Source organism: Asterias rubens, chromosome 10 (assembly GCF_902459465.1).
Source record: "Asterias rubens chromosome 10, eAstRub1.3, whole genome shotgun sequence".
NCBI classification, from domain to species: Eukaryota; Metazoa; Echinodermata; class Asteroidea; order Forcipulatida; family Asteriidae; genus Asterias; species Asterias rubens.
This window is the reverse complement of record NC_047071.1, coordinates 3,457,366-3,475,715: the sequence shown is the minus strand read 5'-3', so window position 1 is coordinate 3,475,715 and position 18,350 is coordinate 3,457,366. Positions and strand designations below refer to the sequence as shown.

At 34.8% G+C, this 18,350-nt stretch overlaps 1 protein-coding gene across 1 annotated transcript in view; it reads right to left on the bottom strand.

Moving 5' to 3' along the window:
* Positions 1–248: 248 nt before the first annotated feature.
* The window catches only part of LOC117295886 (sodium/potassium/calcium exchanger 2-like), a 45,450-nt gene continuing 27,348 nt past the window's right edge, over positions 249–18,350 (bottom strand). Inside the window, exons 4-8 of the mRNA XM_033778673.1 lie at positions 15,706–16,151; positions 11,464–11,604; positions 6,481–6,600; positions 5,766–5,902; positions 249–3,296 (exon numbers count right to left, since the gene is read on the bottom strand). Coding sequence (XP_033634564.1) covers positions 3,044–3,296; positions 5,766–5,902; positions 6,481–6,600; positions 11,464–11,604; positions 15,706–16,151 — 1,097 coding nt within the window. The 3' untranslated portion in view covers positions 249–3,043. The remainder of the gene's footprint in view (positions 3,297–5,765; positions 5,903–6,480; positions 6,601–11,463; positions 11,605–15,705; positions 16,152–18,350) is intronic.

Sequence of the window (18,350 nt, the reverse complement as noted above, 5' to 3'; positions counted from 1 at the left end):
GAGAACTTGATAGCATAAAACATTGTGAGAAACGGCTCCCTCTGAAGTGCCATAGTTTTCGAGAAAGAAGTAATTTTCCATGAATTTAATTTTGAGACCTCAGATTTAGAACTTGAGGTCTCGAAATCAACCATCTAAACACACACAACTTCGTGTGACAAGGGTGTTTTTTCTTTCTTTCATTATTATCTCGCAAGTTCGATGACCGATTGAGCTAAAATTTTCACAGGTTTGTTATTTTATGCATATGTTGAGATACACCAACTGTGAAGGCTAGTCTTTGACAATTACCAATAGTGTCCACTGCCTTTAAAAATAGGAAGATTAAACCATAACAATTCCAAACCAACCATTTTGTTTTATTTTAGAGGCATGTCTTCAATTATCAAACTAAGAATGCTTAGTATGGGAATACACTAGTACCAATAATCTGAAACCAAGATACATGCTCAGTTACTGATGGTGTGTGCCAAAGCCTATCACCAAACTGCAGATGATAAAACTATAGAATTAGTGGAATGTTGTTTAAAAAAAAAAAAATCTCTATCACTCCTATGAAACCCATGCAATATTATTTGAAAAAAACCAATAGAAGATTAAACATTTTATTCATTAATACAGTTTACATGTACATTTATATACACATTATTGCACAGAATAAAGAATTTGTGACGAACCATTTCTGCTCAATGATGTAATTACATTAAACACAACCCTTTTATACAAACCTCCCATTATCTTGACAGGTCTTTGTTCAAAAGGAGTAGATACATTGTATAAATTGTTAGTATGCTTAAAGATAACAGCAATGGTTGGGTTTTTGACTTCCCTTTCTCAGTCGACCAGTTAACATCTAGATTTGAAAGACTACTGGATAGTGGTTATAGTATGTACAATTCAATGGAACCCTCTCCACTCTACAATGAATTAAGACTCGGACTCAATTTAAACAGACAAGACAACATGAGTGTCAAAGGTCATCATCAACCAATCAGCAGCCATCAATCTGAGTTATTGACCAATAATCAGATTGATACACGTCATCGTATATCTGTTCATCCATTCCTTTATCAATAGCACACATTCAGTATTTAGAAACTAGATTCTACCTAGAAAGAAATGTATTGCTATGTAATCTAACACACCAATCATATGAGACTGTACACATAGAAGCCATATGAACGTTTCTCTAGTATTTATTTATAATTTAGTGTCAAAACACCGGACTTTGGTAGCACATTCATTATTTCCTAGTATTATATTACATATTATATTTATTGATTTATTTAATCATAGTATCTACATATACACACTTGATACAAAAATAGAATATTAAGAGTACAGATTGATATTCTGTTTTCTTATTAAATTGTTCGTGTTTCGGTCTATACTATGAAACTGATATAAATTGTGTTCTAAGCTCAGAATAAAAATTGCAATTTTTAAATTCTACATTTCTGTTCAAAATGAAACATACACAGAAATTTGTGAATATATATTGTGCAGGTTGTATGTATAATTTGGGGGGAAAATAGTTTATTTAAATTGCAAAAATCATTAAATAACATAAAATTTAACCACCATGTTTGAGAACAAATGTTCTTATGGATGGCCCAATTGGTGTTAAGATGGTTTATTCCTAAATGGCATGCTTTTCTTACAGCCAAATTGTTGTAAAGATGGTCTATTCCTAAATGGAATGCTTTTCTTTTGGCCCAATTGTTGTTAAGATGCTGTTTTTAAATACCAGCTTGGAAAAAAAGCAATAAAGTGATTTTTGCTAAAACTAATTTGAATGTTTCGGTTGCAACATGGATGTATAACAAAGCAACCTCCAACAAATGAAGTCAAAGATATTGCCATTTTCACACATTCTGTCAACGGCTGAGAATTAGCTAGTATTTATAAACCTTGAGGTTGGGTCTTATTAATTGTTTATCGGTAAAAACGCAACAATCAGAAGTGTGAAAATAAAAATTAAAAAATTTAATAGATAAACAAACACATTATAATACAAGTTTAAGTAGCATCTGAATAACATTTGTTCACTCAAGCAGCTGCTCAAGTCGGTCTATATCTTTAAGAATTGTTCAGTATTTCTTCATGTAAATATTTATGGGAACATTTCTACATTATATTTGATGTGCATGAACTAAATTGGTTCCCTCTGTCCCTCCTTTTTATAACAGAGGTATAACCACACCCCCCCTTTCTGGGTTGTAAAGGAGTCCAGCCTAGCTATGGTTCCTCTGTTATCTCATATGGAGGCAAATTAACAACCCATGTGTAGGCAGTTTCCTAGAGTGTGTGTATAATGAAGTTACTCCTGTAAATGTTTCCAAGGTCTGTGCATGTTTTTGGCCGTGAGCGGCTGGGGAAAGCCAAATGGTCCAGACTAAAGTAAATTGTAGACAGAGACAATGTGTTTAAGAAGGCCTCCTGTGTACTGAATAGAATTAGGACAGTTCAATCTTATCCTAGTTATTAGCATCAGACAATCCCTAGCCCCACTTTCCTTCTTATTCACAGCGTTTCTTTCTGGCCATATTTTACAATTTGAGGTTTAAGCTTTCCTGTAAAAACTGTTGGAATTGGTTCAACCAACTCTTACAGACTGTAACAGATTAAATCCTAGTTCCTGATTTCTAATTACTCCATTCTTGCTGTGACCCTAGACCATGTTAAAATAAAATCTTTGATTTTAAATCGCCTTGCACTCAACAAGAGCATCCTGTTAAATTACATCTAAAGTAGTTTACAAATGATATTGTTTTGCAATGAAAGTCTCAAAAAAATGCACATAAATTCTGACCCATAGTCCTATACTATTATTTAAACAGAATAGGAGCCACATAAAAAATCTCACTTTTAGAGGAACTTTAAAATCTAAATTTTTAACCCTAAAACTTATGCGGGCTACCAGTTTATAACACTGAAATTATTGATTGATGCCAATCAAACATTTGTGAATCTCTGAGCCAGGCTTTGGAGCAGTTTATTTGGTCGTTATGTTTTAACTTGCAGTTTATTTGGGGGTTATGTTTTAACTTGATTGGAGAAGGCATGGGATGTAATCAAGCTCCAGAAGTAAACTGATTGTGATGAAGAAAGCATAAAGAACAAACATGGCTGCACCAAAGGTCTTGGTCATTTTCCATTTGCTGACTGCTATGATGAAGATGACTAGTAGTAACAATGCAAAGAGTAGAAAGACTGAACAAAACAAGCCAGTACTGTTGACTACAACAGCTTCGCCGAGTTGAATGGCGTTAAATAGAAGCCAGGGAAACGGCAACCTGAACGATAAAAATAAGAAATGAATTGATTACATCATGACATCACAACATTACAGGGACTGAATCAAAAAAAAAATTTAAAATGTTCCAAACATAATTTTTAAAACTAACAGATTGAAAAAACTGCACTGGGACTGACTTTCCTGAAAAATTTCACCTTTCAAGAATACTGCAATTTGACTGCTTTTGAGCTACCCATTGTTTCTCCCTCCAAGATATATCACTATTTCAGCTCATGACAATTATTGAAAATAAAAGGCCCATTTCTCAGATTAGTGTATGAATGCACTCCAAACAGTGTATGGAGTGTTTTGCCTAGATGGAAATAGTAAGATGCCAAAGAAAGAGAACTTCTTTTTAAAAATTTAAAATAAAATAAAAATTCAATAATTACATGTACATAACCCAGAGTTGGGCACACATTCTGTTTTTCCGCATTGCTTTTTTTAAGATGTCAATTTGTTTTAAATATTATTTACTACCAAAACATTTGCTGCGAATGTTTGATAATAAATTTGAACACCTCATAGTCAGTATTTCAGTCAATTTTAAAAACCAATCTCTAGTTATTTATCTACCACTCATCAGATTTGTCCATACATCAGCCATTTCCTGTATTTTAACAATACATTCAGCACCTAGCTACAAGCCCCTTATCATTCAGGTGCTGTGTAATATTTATTCTGTTGAGTGTAGTTCCTGATCAGTAAAGTGCCAACTTGTCATGCGTTATTTAAGATAAATGATGTGCCACACTCTTCACTCTATAACCAGTATTTGTACTTGGCTATTAGTATCAAGTTTCTAGATACAGTCTAGAAAGACATGCATCACTAATGCATTCCTCAACGCCCCCTCTTCCCACCTTCTCCTCTTTCCCACCTTTCTCCTGAGACTAAATACAATGTAGATGTTACATTCAGAACATGTTGAGCTCAGGACCAGATTGTTAAGTTAATACATAGACCCTAGATGTTATGACGTCCAACACAACAAGGAAATGTTTGGTAAGAGCTGGAAAGTTAATATTTATAGGAAAGTAAGTTATCCATTCACTACGATTGGTGATTCTTAATTGACGAGACAGACACGGTTGAAATACACAGCACATAACAAACTGCCGTTTGGAAATCTGAACAACAGAATAAATATAGCAAATCAAATGTTGAACAACTCTTGTATATCATGCAGGTTTTCACATCAATAATGTTGGAATACTTTCTTATGTTTCATCTTTCTATACCCCAGTTCAATCGCTAACAATCATTAAAGGAGAACATGTTGGAATACTTTCTTATGTTTGCTCTTTCTATACCCCAGTTCAATCGCTAACAATCATTAAAGGAGAACATGTTGGAATACTTTCTTATGTTTGCTCTTTCTATACCCCAGTTCAATCGCTAACAATCATTAAAGGAGAACATGTTGGAATACTTTCTTATGTTTGAACTTTCTATACCCCAGTTCAATCGCTAACAATCATTAAAGGAGAACATGTTGGAATACTTTCTTATGTTTGATCTTTCTATACCCCAGTTCAATCGCTAACAATCATTAAAGGAGAACATGTTGGAATACTTTCTTATGTTTGATCTTTCTATACCCCAGTTCAATCGCTGACAATCATTAAAGGAGAACATGTTGGAATACTTTCTTATGTTTGATCTTTCTATACCCCAGTTCAATCGCTAACAATCATTAAAGGAGAACATGTTGGAATACTTTCTTATGTTTGATCTTTCTATACCCCAGTTCAATCGCTGACAATCATTAAAGGAGAACATGTTGGAATACTTTCTTATGTTTGATCTTTCTATACCCCAGTTCAATCGCTAACAATCATTTAAGGAGAACATGTTGGAATACTTTCTTATGTTTGATCTTTCTATACCCCAGTTCAATCGCTGACAATCATTAAAGGAGAACATGTTGGAATACTTTCTTATGTTTGATCTTTCTATACCCCAGTTCAATCGCTAACAATCATTAAAGGAGAACATGTTGGAATACTTTCTTATATTTGATCTTTCTACACCCAGTTCAATCGCTAACAATCATTAAAGGAGAACATGTTATAGTCTCTAGAATGATTACCCATCTTTTCTATACTATATTATAAGTTATCACACAAGCGTGAGTGGAATACGGAAAAATATAGCGCTTCTGCGTCCCGTATCCAACGAGGCCGACGGCTGAGTTGGATATGGGACGCAGACGCGTTATATTTTCCGTATTCCACTCACGCGCGTGTGATAACGTATTTATCTTCAAGCAAACTTGGCATTGACATAGAACACACAAGACGCATGGTAGTGATATTAGCCGTGCAATATAGGTTTTTATCACCACTCCATTCTGCCAATCTGATTGGAGGATTAGCGCGTACTTGAAAATAATTTATTTTATTCAATATCCCCCAAACAAGAATAAAATCCAAATAATGAAATGGCAGAGTATAAGAATACTAACCCGACAGTGATGTCAAATATATTGCTGCCAACGGAGCTGGATACAGCCATATCTCCCAATCCTTTCCTAGCAACAATGACACTCGTAATAAGATCCGGAATACTTGTACCTGCAGCTAGAAATGTCAAACCCATCACCTGTAAACAAACAAAATCATAACATCAGAATTTTTACATTTTACCATGGCAACATTGTCTGGAGAATGTGATGTCACATAAGAATGCAGATTTTATTTATTTATTTCTTATTTACCCTGGGGAAACCTCTCAGTGAAACACATTAAGATTTTAAAAGTTTGTTAAATAAAAAATAGATGGATTCTTTATAATTATCTGAACCTAATTTAAAAAAAAAAACTATAAAAAACATGACATGATGTTAAACATACTAATAGTACACTTTGCATGCGCCTTTTTGTATAAACCTGACTTTATAAATGCACATCTCAAGACCCAGGACAATAGCTTGTTTATCATTTTTTTGTCAGAAGCAAGTGGTTGTCTTTTCTGAAATATTAGTTGTTTCATTTCAACAACAGAAAGATAACTTCACAAGGCGGTGAACACTATAATGCGATTAAGTATTTCCTGGAAAAAATTAGCACATGTATACTGTTTAATTCAAAGCAAACACTCTCACAAAAAAGATTTACATATTGTTGTACCCGCAAGTCGACTATTTATTTATTTAGAGTTAATTCTTGACTGAATTATACCTGGTTTTGGATTCCAACCGTTTCACCAATGACAGTTGCCCACCATACCATGAGGTATGAAAACAAAGCAATCCACATAATGCTCACGATGAATGAAATTGGGTACCACTTGCGACTTGTCTGTAAATAAGAACATAAAGATTTGTTATTTCAAAGAAGAGTGTCATAGACGATATAACAATGGATTCAATTCATGTTGAAGTTGCTCCGCCGATTTATCAAAAGCCAATATAGCAAATGCATTGAAAATGTAAACATAACTCTCTTTTTTGTGACTGACTCTTGAATTATGCTAGACGATGTGTTCGGTCTCAGTTAGTTTTAATTAAATTATTTTTTGTATTTAATTATTGTTGTATTTTTATTTATTTTTTTAGTTTGAGTTTTAGTTTTATTAAACTTGACACTGGCATAAAAATATAAACATACAAGACAATACATAGAGAAACAAAGAAGCAAAATAGCTTAAAAATACCAAGCCAGTGAGTGGCGAGGAGGAACAGGTGACCAGCACCTCTACAAAGCCGTCCTGCCACAAAGGATGTCCCCTGAAACCCACCCCATAGTTAAAAACCACCAATCCCACTACATTAAAAAAAAAAAAAAAAAAAAAAAAAAAAAACTTACAAAAAGAGAGGGGGGGGGGGGGGCTGACAGTGAGGTGACCGGCAGGCAGAACACAAATTGAATTTTAAAAAGATTCCATAACACTGTATTATCCTCCCACTTGACACTACGTAAATGAACTCTACTCGCAACCAGAGTATGACATAAATACTGTAGCAGTCCTGGTTATATATTTCCCTACCACCAGTCTGTGCTTGACTAATCAGAGCTTTCTAGCAGGTTGACACTGTCGATCTAAACCAATCATGAGTTATTATACATACTTTAGGAACTCTAACAAAATATACAACATTAAAAACCAACCCCAAATAATCCAACGCACATGGTCAAAAGCTAATTAGTTTTAGGATTTCATGTCATCTATTTGGGAATGACAGTCTACCACGACGGATAGTGTAGAAAAATATATATCACAGATGGGCTGTAACGACACCATGCTATAAATGATTAGTAAGCTAGTGGCAATAAATCATAAATCACAGTGCAAGTGGTCTGAGGCTAGTGTGACGTTTATTAAATGGCTTTCTTTAAGATGCAGTAGTGGAATCCTTCAATGGAAGATGGTAGGTTGATGGGTTGGAACTACACAGCTGCACTGTATAGTTCAGCAATATGTATATAGTCATTAGTATTTGATGAGTAGGTAGACATGGCACGGGGGATCAATCATAAACCAGCGGGATAGTGACAGGGTCGGGAAGGCTTCTCATAAATACAAAGATGAAAAAAAAAGCTTGACTAGAAAACAGGTAATTAAGAAACTGCTTTCTTATTAAATGAAAGCTATTAGGTAGGAAATGAGGTGGATTTGATCAAGGATAGTCTGAAGAAAATGTTTGAGGCAAGGTTGCGATCGAACAGGTTAGAAGAAGATTTAATATTTTAGAAAAAAAGATGGTTTTTCAAGATCGAAAATATCGATCAGTTAATATCAAAAGAATATCTTTTGTACCATTCCTTTTTTTGTCATTACATTGAAAAGTCTTGCTTGCCAAAGTCACACTGAACAATCTTACATGACAGAAGCTAGTAGCATCCAATTCAATGAGATAGCCTACACAAAGCTTTTAATACATTTTGTTTGATCGCTGCAGCAAGCACCACTACATAAGATGGACTCCACATTTTAGCGTGACTTAGCAATAAATAGTTAGACAGATGTGTGTAGTGTGATATCTAACATGGATGTTTCTCTTTGACACTTCCATTGCACCTATACATTAATTAGGTGGCTGTAGTTAGGAATGGGCCTTTATAAAACCTTTGTATCAAGGAGATAATGTCCAGTAACAATGAAGGCAGACTATGTACCCATGGAAACCAACAATACTGTCGGTATCCTCTTTATAACTTGAATGAATGCAGTCCTTGCACATGAGTTATTTATTCTGAATGATAAGCCAAGGATTTTCAGAAAGTGAATTCAGAAAGGCTAAAAACCACATAGTGAGAAGAAGAGAAAGGGAATTTCAGTTTTAAATTGAGGTGTGGAATTATCCCAGGCAAAACCTACGCAATCCGGTAGGGACTGTAAACCTAACCCATGAAGTACCCCCAGCGTGATTCAAACAATGGTCCTAGAGGTGAGCCCGGTTCATACTTCATGCGAATACGAATGCGAAGCGAATTTGACATGAGTTTGACGTCACACCCTCCTTTCGCAGCGATTATTCGCAAGGGAGTAGAGCAGAGTTCAACTGCTGCGAATTGTTCGTTTCGAATTTGTGGCGTCAAGAGTCTCTTCGCATTCACATTCGCAGGAAGTATGAACCGGACTGTAGAAGGCAAGATAGAAAACACAGTGCCAACCTGATTGTACTTGATTAAATAATTTATATCCAACTCCCAAATCCATATTGCACCCTAAAACATGTGCATTGACAATACCTACTGTAATGTGGTTGTTATATTAAAAAAAAATGTAAAATCAGGAACTTAAAGCCATTGGACCCTTTCGGTTCAGAAAAAAAAAAAAAGTTCACAGATTTACAAATAACTAACAGGGTTTACAGAAGGCAATGGTGAAAGACTTCTCTTGAAATATTATTCCATGAAATGCTTTACTTTTTGAGAAAACAGCAACACAATATAAATTCTCGTTAACGAGAATTACGGTTTTATTTTAAACACATGTCATGACACGGTGAAACACGGTGAAAAAAGGGTGGGTTTTTCCGTTGTTTTCTCCCGACTCCGATGACCGATTGAGCCTAAATTTTCACAGGTTTGTTATTTGATATAGAAGTTGTGGTACACAAAGTGTGGGCCTTGGACAATACTGTTTACCGAAAGGGTCCAATGGCTTTAAAGGCAGTGGACACTATTGGTAATTACTCAAAATAATTATTAGCATAAGGAGAGGTTGATGGTATAAAACATTGTGAGAAACGGCTCCCTCTGAAGTAGCATAGTTTTCGACAAAGAAGTAATTTTCCACGAATTTGATTTCGAGACCTTAGATTTAGAACTTTAGGTCTCGAAATCAACCATGTTTTTGAGAAAACAGCAACACAATATAAATTCTCGTTAACGAGAATTACGGTTTTATTTTAAACACATGTCATGACACGGTGAAACACGGTGAAAAAAGGGTGGGTTTTTCCGTTGTTTTCTCCCGACTCCGATGACCGATTGAGCCTAAATTTTCACAGGTTTGTTATTTGATATAGAAGTTGTGGTACACAAAGTGTGGGCCTTGGACAATACTGTTTACCGAAAGGGTCCAATGGCTTTAAAGGCAGTGGACACTATTGGTAATTACTCAAAATAATTATTAGCATAAGGAGAGGTTGATGGTATAAAACATTGTGAGAAACGGCTCCCTCTGAAGTAGCATAGTTTTCGACAAAGAAGTAATTTTCCACGAATTTGATTTCGAGACCTTAGATTTAGAACTTTAGGTCTCGAAATCAACCATCTAAACGCACACAACTTCGTGTGACAAGGGTGTTTTCTTCTTTCATTATTATCTCGTCACCTTTATGACCGATTGAGCTCAAATTTTCACAGGTTTGTTATTTTATGCACATGTTGAGATGCACCAACTGTGAAGGCTAGTCTTTGACAATTACCAATAGTGTCCACTGCCTTTAACTGTCAGACTAAATTTAAGTTTCATCTCTTCAGGGATAATAATAGTCCGAATTTCATTTGATTTAAGTCACTTTAATATGCTGCTATTTATGCAAGCCTACAGAAACAATAAATCCTTGACACCGTCAGATATTCAAATTGAATCGTACCATTTTGTAGTATCCTTTTCTTTTGTTTGAGGCTAAAATAATTTGGTCATTTGCAATTCAGCATTCAGCCTTTAGTTATATATTTTTTGTGTTCAGAAGTGCTTTAGTTTCCTGTAGTTTATAAATTGTGCATAAGATAACCATTAATAACAAGCAATTAGATGATTGTATGCAATGTCAGGGGGAATTATGGTATCATCGTTTACCATTAATTATCATCACTTGCTTCACAATGCAACAATGCATAGTTAACCATCTACTTGTACTTACTAGTATAATGTATATATTAAGCTTGGGCGGTATCACGATATGATCGAGAATCGCGATACTAATTTGGAAACGATTTCGATATCGGATCGATTTGGTTTTAATCGAAATATCGATATATCGCGATATATCGCGATGTATCGCGATAGCGATTAAGTATCGCAATATCGCGATGTATTTCCTAGCTGAGACATCTTGCACCCCATAGGTTTGGAGTAAAACCAGAAGAAAAGGTCATTAGAACACCTCTCTAATGCTGTGACTGTCTCTTCTACAACTTTCACTGGGAGTCTGAAGTATGATGATGTAAAATTTAATTAATCGCGATTATATCGAATATCGCGATATATTGTCGGCGATATATCGTGAATAAAATAAATCGATATCGCCCAAGCTTAGTATATAGATTGTCATTTAAGACTGCAACCAAATGAATACAATAGTTACAGAAAATACAAACATGGGAGTTAGAACTTGACAACCAATAATTGTTATTGCAGTTATATTTGGCATAAAACATAAAACTGTAAATTCTTTTTATTTATGAAAACATGCATTGACCCCTCGGACAAATGTCACACACTGTCTGCGCATGCTTGTCATTTTGGAAGTCACACTTTACACATACAACACACTTTACACGTAAACGTACAATTGTAAAAGCCGCATCACCTAAACTGTGCACTACACGTCTGTATACAAAATTATCTCGCAAAATGGCACAACAAGATTATTGTGATAATGACATCAGATGAATTCGGTCAACACATGGAAAAACAAAACAGAATCTTCAGTTGACGGCAACTGAAAGCTTTCTAGAAAGACAATCTAATTATTGAAAGCATACCTCTCTCCTAACATCAGGTAGTGTTAGCCACATTGGGAAGATCAGAGGCGCTAGTAGAATATACGTAATACGTTTCCGACATGTTGGTGGCCAGCTTATATCCAATGGTTCCTCTTCTTCCCCTTCAATTTGAGGAATCTCCTAGAAAAATACAAACAAGAATAATAGCAACTTAACAATAGAAACATGAAAATGCTATACTTTAACAAAAGAAACCTTTAAAGAGTTTTTTCTGAAGGTTAAAAATAATACTAAAAATAATACCGGCTTCTCATACAAACGCTCATATCCGTCAGTCAGTGACACTCAAGGCGCTTTAACATTCATTAATTGCCTGCCAGGTACATGGATTGTGGAGCTATGTTTTTGAAGTATGAGACCTTTTTTCTTTACATAGCATCATGTAATGGTTTACAAGATGCTGTGGCGCAATATGCAGCCAATCAAACAGATGACTGCTTATTTAATGGGTGTAAAAGCTGTTTTTAAAGTGGGCAAGTTTGATCGTTTATTTTAACTCATTATAGGAAAATTACACATAAATTCCACATGGGGATGTAAAACATTGTAATTGCAAGGTTAAAAAAAAAAAAAAAAACACACCTCAATAAAAAAAAAAAAAAATTCTCAAAAAAGCCATATAATTGCTTATGGAATTGTTCTCTTGCGTCGTTTTTGTCTTTTGTTTGCTTTTCTTCTATAGGCTGAATTTTCTTGGCAGTTAGTTTAGATTTTGAAAGGTTCATGCCGGTAGGGTTAGATGTTTCTGTCTTCTGAAAAGATCAAAACATTACCGATACCAGCAGGGATAGGCTTATGCAATGAGTAACTTTTAGTTTGCTGTTGACACTACAGACTCTAGATGTACATTGTACATTGTACATCATGTACATGTATCTCCATACTGTTGTTTGGGCAGTGGCCTAGTGATCCAGTCTTTTTCTTTATAATTTTCTTCCAGTCTGTGCATTTAATCTGTGCCATCTGATCATTTGTCTACAAGGTGCATTTATTATGAAGACCTTCTGTTGGGGCATAATTTAGTACATTTGTGCGCCCAACTGAAAGCCCTAAGAGCCCCATGGCTACCAGCCATTAGACTATGACGCCACCATGCAATAACCATTTTGCAATACGCAATAACGACAACCAACTAAATATGGGCATAATCTAACCATAATGAAGAGTGATGGGAAACAGTAAGCAGCCATTATTGATATAATGTGAATTCACAGAAACAAAAATCAGCAAGGTCATTCTAATCCTTGTAGCTTTCAATAAAACCGCACCCCGCTTCCTAAACAGACCACAACGACACGTAACACGTAATATTCACCATTCAGTGTAGGAAAAGTGAAAATACAACCATGCATACACACTGTCTGATAATAAGTGGAGTTTTTCATATCAAGAGAAAACTTCACGTCAAAAAAACACCACTCTGGGAATTCAGAACAAAACAGCAAGTCTGATCTTTGTGAAGATTAAAGGCAGTGGACACTATTGGTAATTACTCAAAATAATTATTAGCATAAAACCTCACTTGGTAGCGAGTAATGGGGAGAGGTTGGTAGTATAAAACATTGTGAGAAACGGCTCCCTCTGAAGTGGAGTAGTTTTCGAGAAAGAAGTAATTTTCCACGAATTTGATTTCGAGACCTCAAGTTTAGAATTTGAGGTCTTGAAATCAACCATCTAAACGCACACAACTTCGTGTGATAAGGGTGTTTTTTCTTTCATAGTTATCTCACAACTCCGATGACCAATCAAGCTCAAATTTTCACAGGTTTGTTATTTTATGTATATGTTGAGGTACACCAAGTGAGGAGACTGGTCTTTGACATTTACCAATAGTGTCCACTGGCTTTAAACAAGACTAGAAGGGGAAATCAAAGTGAATAACCTCTAGAAGCAAACCTTGTCTGTCAAGGTCGGGTCAAATAGTGATGTTTACTGCAGACAATAGTGACACATACGGTTATGGGAAATTATTCAATCTCTCGTTATAAAGAAAGAAGATCAGAACGAGAATGACGCAGTCATAACTTTTCACATTCCAAGTGAAAGTATTAATGAGTTCGTCTTGAGGGAAACTTGGATGATGCAAACAAATAAATGTATTTATTGCACCAATGGAATTTGCATCACAGTATAAATACAAATCTACTTGGTAGAAACAAACTCAACCCTGTTTCCCTCCATAGATCTTCATTGTTGTTAATGCCTAATTGATCAATGAATCTTGTCTACGATGTAAACATTACATGAATTATGTCCGCAATCTTCAAACATTACTGAGAATTTATCAAAAGGATTACAAAATCGCTATCAAAAATGTAAACGACACTAAACCTTACTAAAAATTACTCATCCATTTCAACACAAGATTTATCTCTAAATCAAAATTGTAAATGACATTTAAAAAAAAAAAAAAAAAGATATATGCACCAATTATTGAGCAAAATCGCCCACACCTAAAATGGACGGATTGGTGTAGCTCCATGCATGGTGTAATGACAATGGCTGTTCATGGTGATTCAATTTGATAAAACAATGAGTAAACATCGGTGTTGATAGATGTTTCTTTATCTCAGTTAGACTATTTGAGTTTCAGAATCCCTAATGGATGTTTTGATAAAAGAAGTTAGTCTCCAATGTTTGAGTTATACATAACAATGAACACACTTTACTTGAGTGCAATACAGATTCTAAGATGGGAGGTCATTTCTTGAATGGTACACATCAGAGGTCGGATATTTCTCTCTTTTTTAATAAATAAGATTGATGGTGGAGCCAAAATACAAATTATCTCCCAACTCAAACCTAACTTGTTGGATGATCACATATCATACAAATGTCTAAATTTGCTTGAAAGTCAAACAAAGGACAAGCATACATAATTCACTGAGTCTACACTCTACAGTATGAAATGTTTTTATTCTTATTGTGTGGTGTCTGTCCTTTCAAATAATCATGGTTAAATTGGTGACAGGTTGAATTAATGTCAGGTTTTTAGCCAGAGTGGTTTCATTGAGTTTTCTCAGGTTTTCTACAAAAGTGCAATTACTAACCATGCATGTACATATAGAGTAGCCTTTATTTAATATTGAAAACTTGACAATTTTTGATGTACTTTTTATGATGTGAAAAAATGAAATGAAATATTCTGATACAAACAAACAGAAGATTTGTCACGATTAATTAAGAAACTAGCATCAAGATTCTCACCAAAAATTAATCCCTTTGAAATAATATTTGAAACAAGAATCAACCAATTGTATCCAAATACTGACTGACGTTAAGCGATACAAAGCACCAGGTAGTTTGACCCTCACTCTTATCAAGATAAGAAGACGCCATAAGAAAAGATGAAATCAGTTCTCCATCAGGTTTTTGAAAGAATGATCATCTTTTCAAGCATTGAATTACAAAGTGCAGTGTTTATATCACACATGTTTGTTATTCTTTGGATTTGAGTGTGAAAATTTAAGCTTTTGGCCAAAATACCAACTAGTGAATTAATATTACTGGCAACTACTTACTTTTACAAAAGGAAATATTTTTGCAACCATTTTTCAACGTCCACTAAGCAATATGAAATGAGATTTTAGCTTAGGTCTGTAAAAGACCGATGATGAAAAATGTCTCAGTATGATGTGAAGTAAGCACTGAATCACGCCTGCCTAGCTTGTCTCATAATGATGTGAATACTTTTGTATAGCACTGAATCACGCCTGCCTAGCTTGTCAAAACATTCTATAGTTCTCTTTCTTTATTAAAGCAAAGGGAAATTAAAAGCTGACAATAGATACAGCTAGTGCCTTGTCCAACGTTTTCCTGTTTCAATAGACGTCTTTATCTAAGAGAACACAGAGGCCATTATAAGATGACCTTCTGAAGATACAGACAAGGTAGAGATGAAAACCATCTTAAGAGATGGGGAGATTGAGACCAACATCAAGACATACAACTACATGTAGGTGTCATGTCAGTATAAATCTTATCAAATTTGTTTTTGCTTTTTCTTGATAAAATGATGGTGCAAGTAAGACAAGTTTGCGTGGTATCAGTTATTTTAGAAATATATATAACAAAAAATTGTAAATTGATGACCATATTGTTTCAAATTTTATGTAATTTAATGTTTTTATCCATCCTGTTATTGGCGCTTGCGCTGTTGGATGTGGCTGAAATAAAATTAAAATAAACCTACAATATTGACTGAGAGTTTGTGGAGTTTACCTGTGATGTTGGTGACTGACTCGTATCATCAACTAGTGTAGATTGAGTCACCATATCCACAGATACAGTCCTTCTACCAGTAGGTGTAGCTGGTGAATCGTCATCTTCTGGTATATTAGGATGTGAGATCGTACTAATACGTCCTCCATTCTGCTCTAATTCATCAGGAAGATGTTCAGCTCCTAAGATGCATTCCCTCGATGATGAATGATCATTACGAGATGGTAGGCCATGTACGACCACACCTCTGTCTACTCCTGGTAGTTCAAGACTGCTTCCATTGTTTATTGTTTGGGGTGTGGTCATATCTTGCATATTAGTCTCTTGGTGATTGTTGCTAGGGGTCATTTGGGTGTGACCGTTGGTCTGAGTGATTTCTTCTGAAGCATTATTGCATGATTTGGCGATGGCTCTCATCTGAACAGCTTTCTCATGGACATGAACAGCTGTAGACAGAAATAAAATATGAAAAAGAGAAAAGGTTTGATACAAGCCATGCAATATAGGATGTTTGTTGGTCTATGGATTAATCAGAATCAAGATTTCAAGTTAATGTGAAGATAAATTTTAATTATTGTCTATAGTATTCAGGTTTAAGTAGTAAAATATGTAGTCTTTAATTTATTATTATTCTGACCACTGTCCTTTAATTCAAAAAGTATTTTTCTTTTAAATTAACTTCTTCTTTATTTCACTTTCTCCAACACAAAATGTACAATGTAGCTTACGGTTTTCCAAACCCTACCTCTGGATATCTCTGATATATAAACTTATAACTTGCACATAAGTATACTTAATGCTTAATGATCAGAATAAACACCAGATGTTCATATGAAGTAATTAAAATAGTTCTGTATAGAACCTTTGTATGTCAGCCTTTTGAATATTTCAGTCTGCCAAGTCAAGTCTGAATATCCACGTCCTATTATTGATGAATTGCCTTGGAAACCCAAGTATACACGTTAGATATATCAGGATTGTATTGTGCAGTGAGGTGATGTTACAATCCATGCATGACATTGACATTGATTTAAGATCAAGAATCCCTGAAGTATTCATGTACAAGACTTGAATGTCATGCGTCATCACTTCTTCTTAAATTAACACGTTGCCTTGGATCGGTCGAGTTGGTCTTTGAAAAGCGTTTTGTAACCGTTTGTTATAAAATGCATATGGTTCGAAAGATGTTGTAAAAGTAGAATACAATGATCTACACAAATATGCCTCGAAATTGCGTGGTTTTCTTTTTACCTCGTCCAATAACACGGTCAGCCATTTATGGGAGTCAAAATTTTGACTCCCATAAATGGCCGACCGTGATAGTTCGCGACGTAAAAAGTAAACCGTACAGTTTTGAGTGATACTTGTGTTGATCATTATATTCTACTTTTAAAACATCTTTCTAACCATATGCATTTCATAACAAACGGTTTCAAACGCTTTTTATAGACCAACTCGTCCGATCCAAGGCAACGTGTTCCTTTAACATCAAGATCAAAACTCTCTTTATTTGGGTTCATGTTTTAATTCAGAGTATCGTGTCTCTATCTTGTTATGTTTTCAAGGACCATGAATTATTGAGTATTAATACAAAATGGCCAATGGATAAATCAAATCAGAGTTCCGTGTTGAAATGGTAAATAACTGCTCTGGTAGAGTTCTTGGAATGGGTATTCATGAACCCCTGGGAAGAACATGATGAAGGACGGAAAAGAAGAGTTGAAGTAGGAGGGGTTGTCCTTCATAGTCTATAAATTACGAGTACATAAAACAAAACAGATCTAATAATGAAAAAGGGACGTGGTGTGTCTAGCAGGACATGTTTAATGATCAAAGATAATACAGCATGGATATCTTTGATATTTTGTGTAGTTGAAGTTCAAATTTGCTGCATTGTATACATGTCTACCACACAATGCTTTCATGATAAAAAAGAAGAGAAAATAGATTTGAATGCCTCACTACAGTACAAATCAGCAGCTCAGTGGTACAAATACTCAATCTCTTTATTAAATTAAACCTATGAAAGTATCAAAATGCTAATAATGGACATATAATTTCATGTTCATAAAACCCTTTTTTTTAAAGTTTTTTTTTAATACTCTCAACAGTGGATATGTTGGTACAATTCACATTAACACATGTGTATTGTTAAAAATCTCCATCACAAACAGAGACAAATTGTGTTTGAAGTTGCTGTTTCTGAGACTGCTTAATTTTTTTTATATATTTTTTAATTTCATAACCAAATGAAGCTGACTTGTTCATTCATACTGAACTGTCAATAAGTTTTTAATCTTGCAACAGTTTTGATGAGTTAATAATTAATTTCCAAACAGATTCATCACTTCATTGACAAACACAAAAACAAGACTTGCATGCGTGCAGAACGCAGAGTACACGAACAATCCAATGCATATTGAGATTGTCTATTGTGAAAATGCTAAACTTTAATAGGTTAACAGATTCACGGGTTCGTAGAAGCGCAAAAGTCATATCACGTTGTTTGGCAACATGCCAGTGCTATGTTTTTTTAATAGATAAAGTGGCGAATCTTAATAGGTCACTTTATGAAAATACAAACTGGTAAATTGGTGATACGTTGGTGGTGCTAATTTTAGTGCCATTTAAAACCCATTACTAAA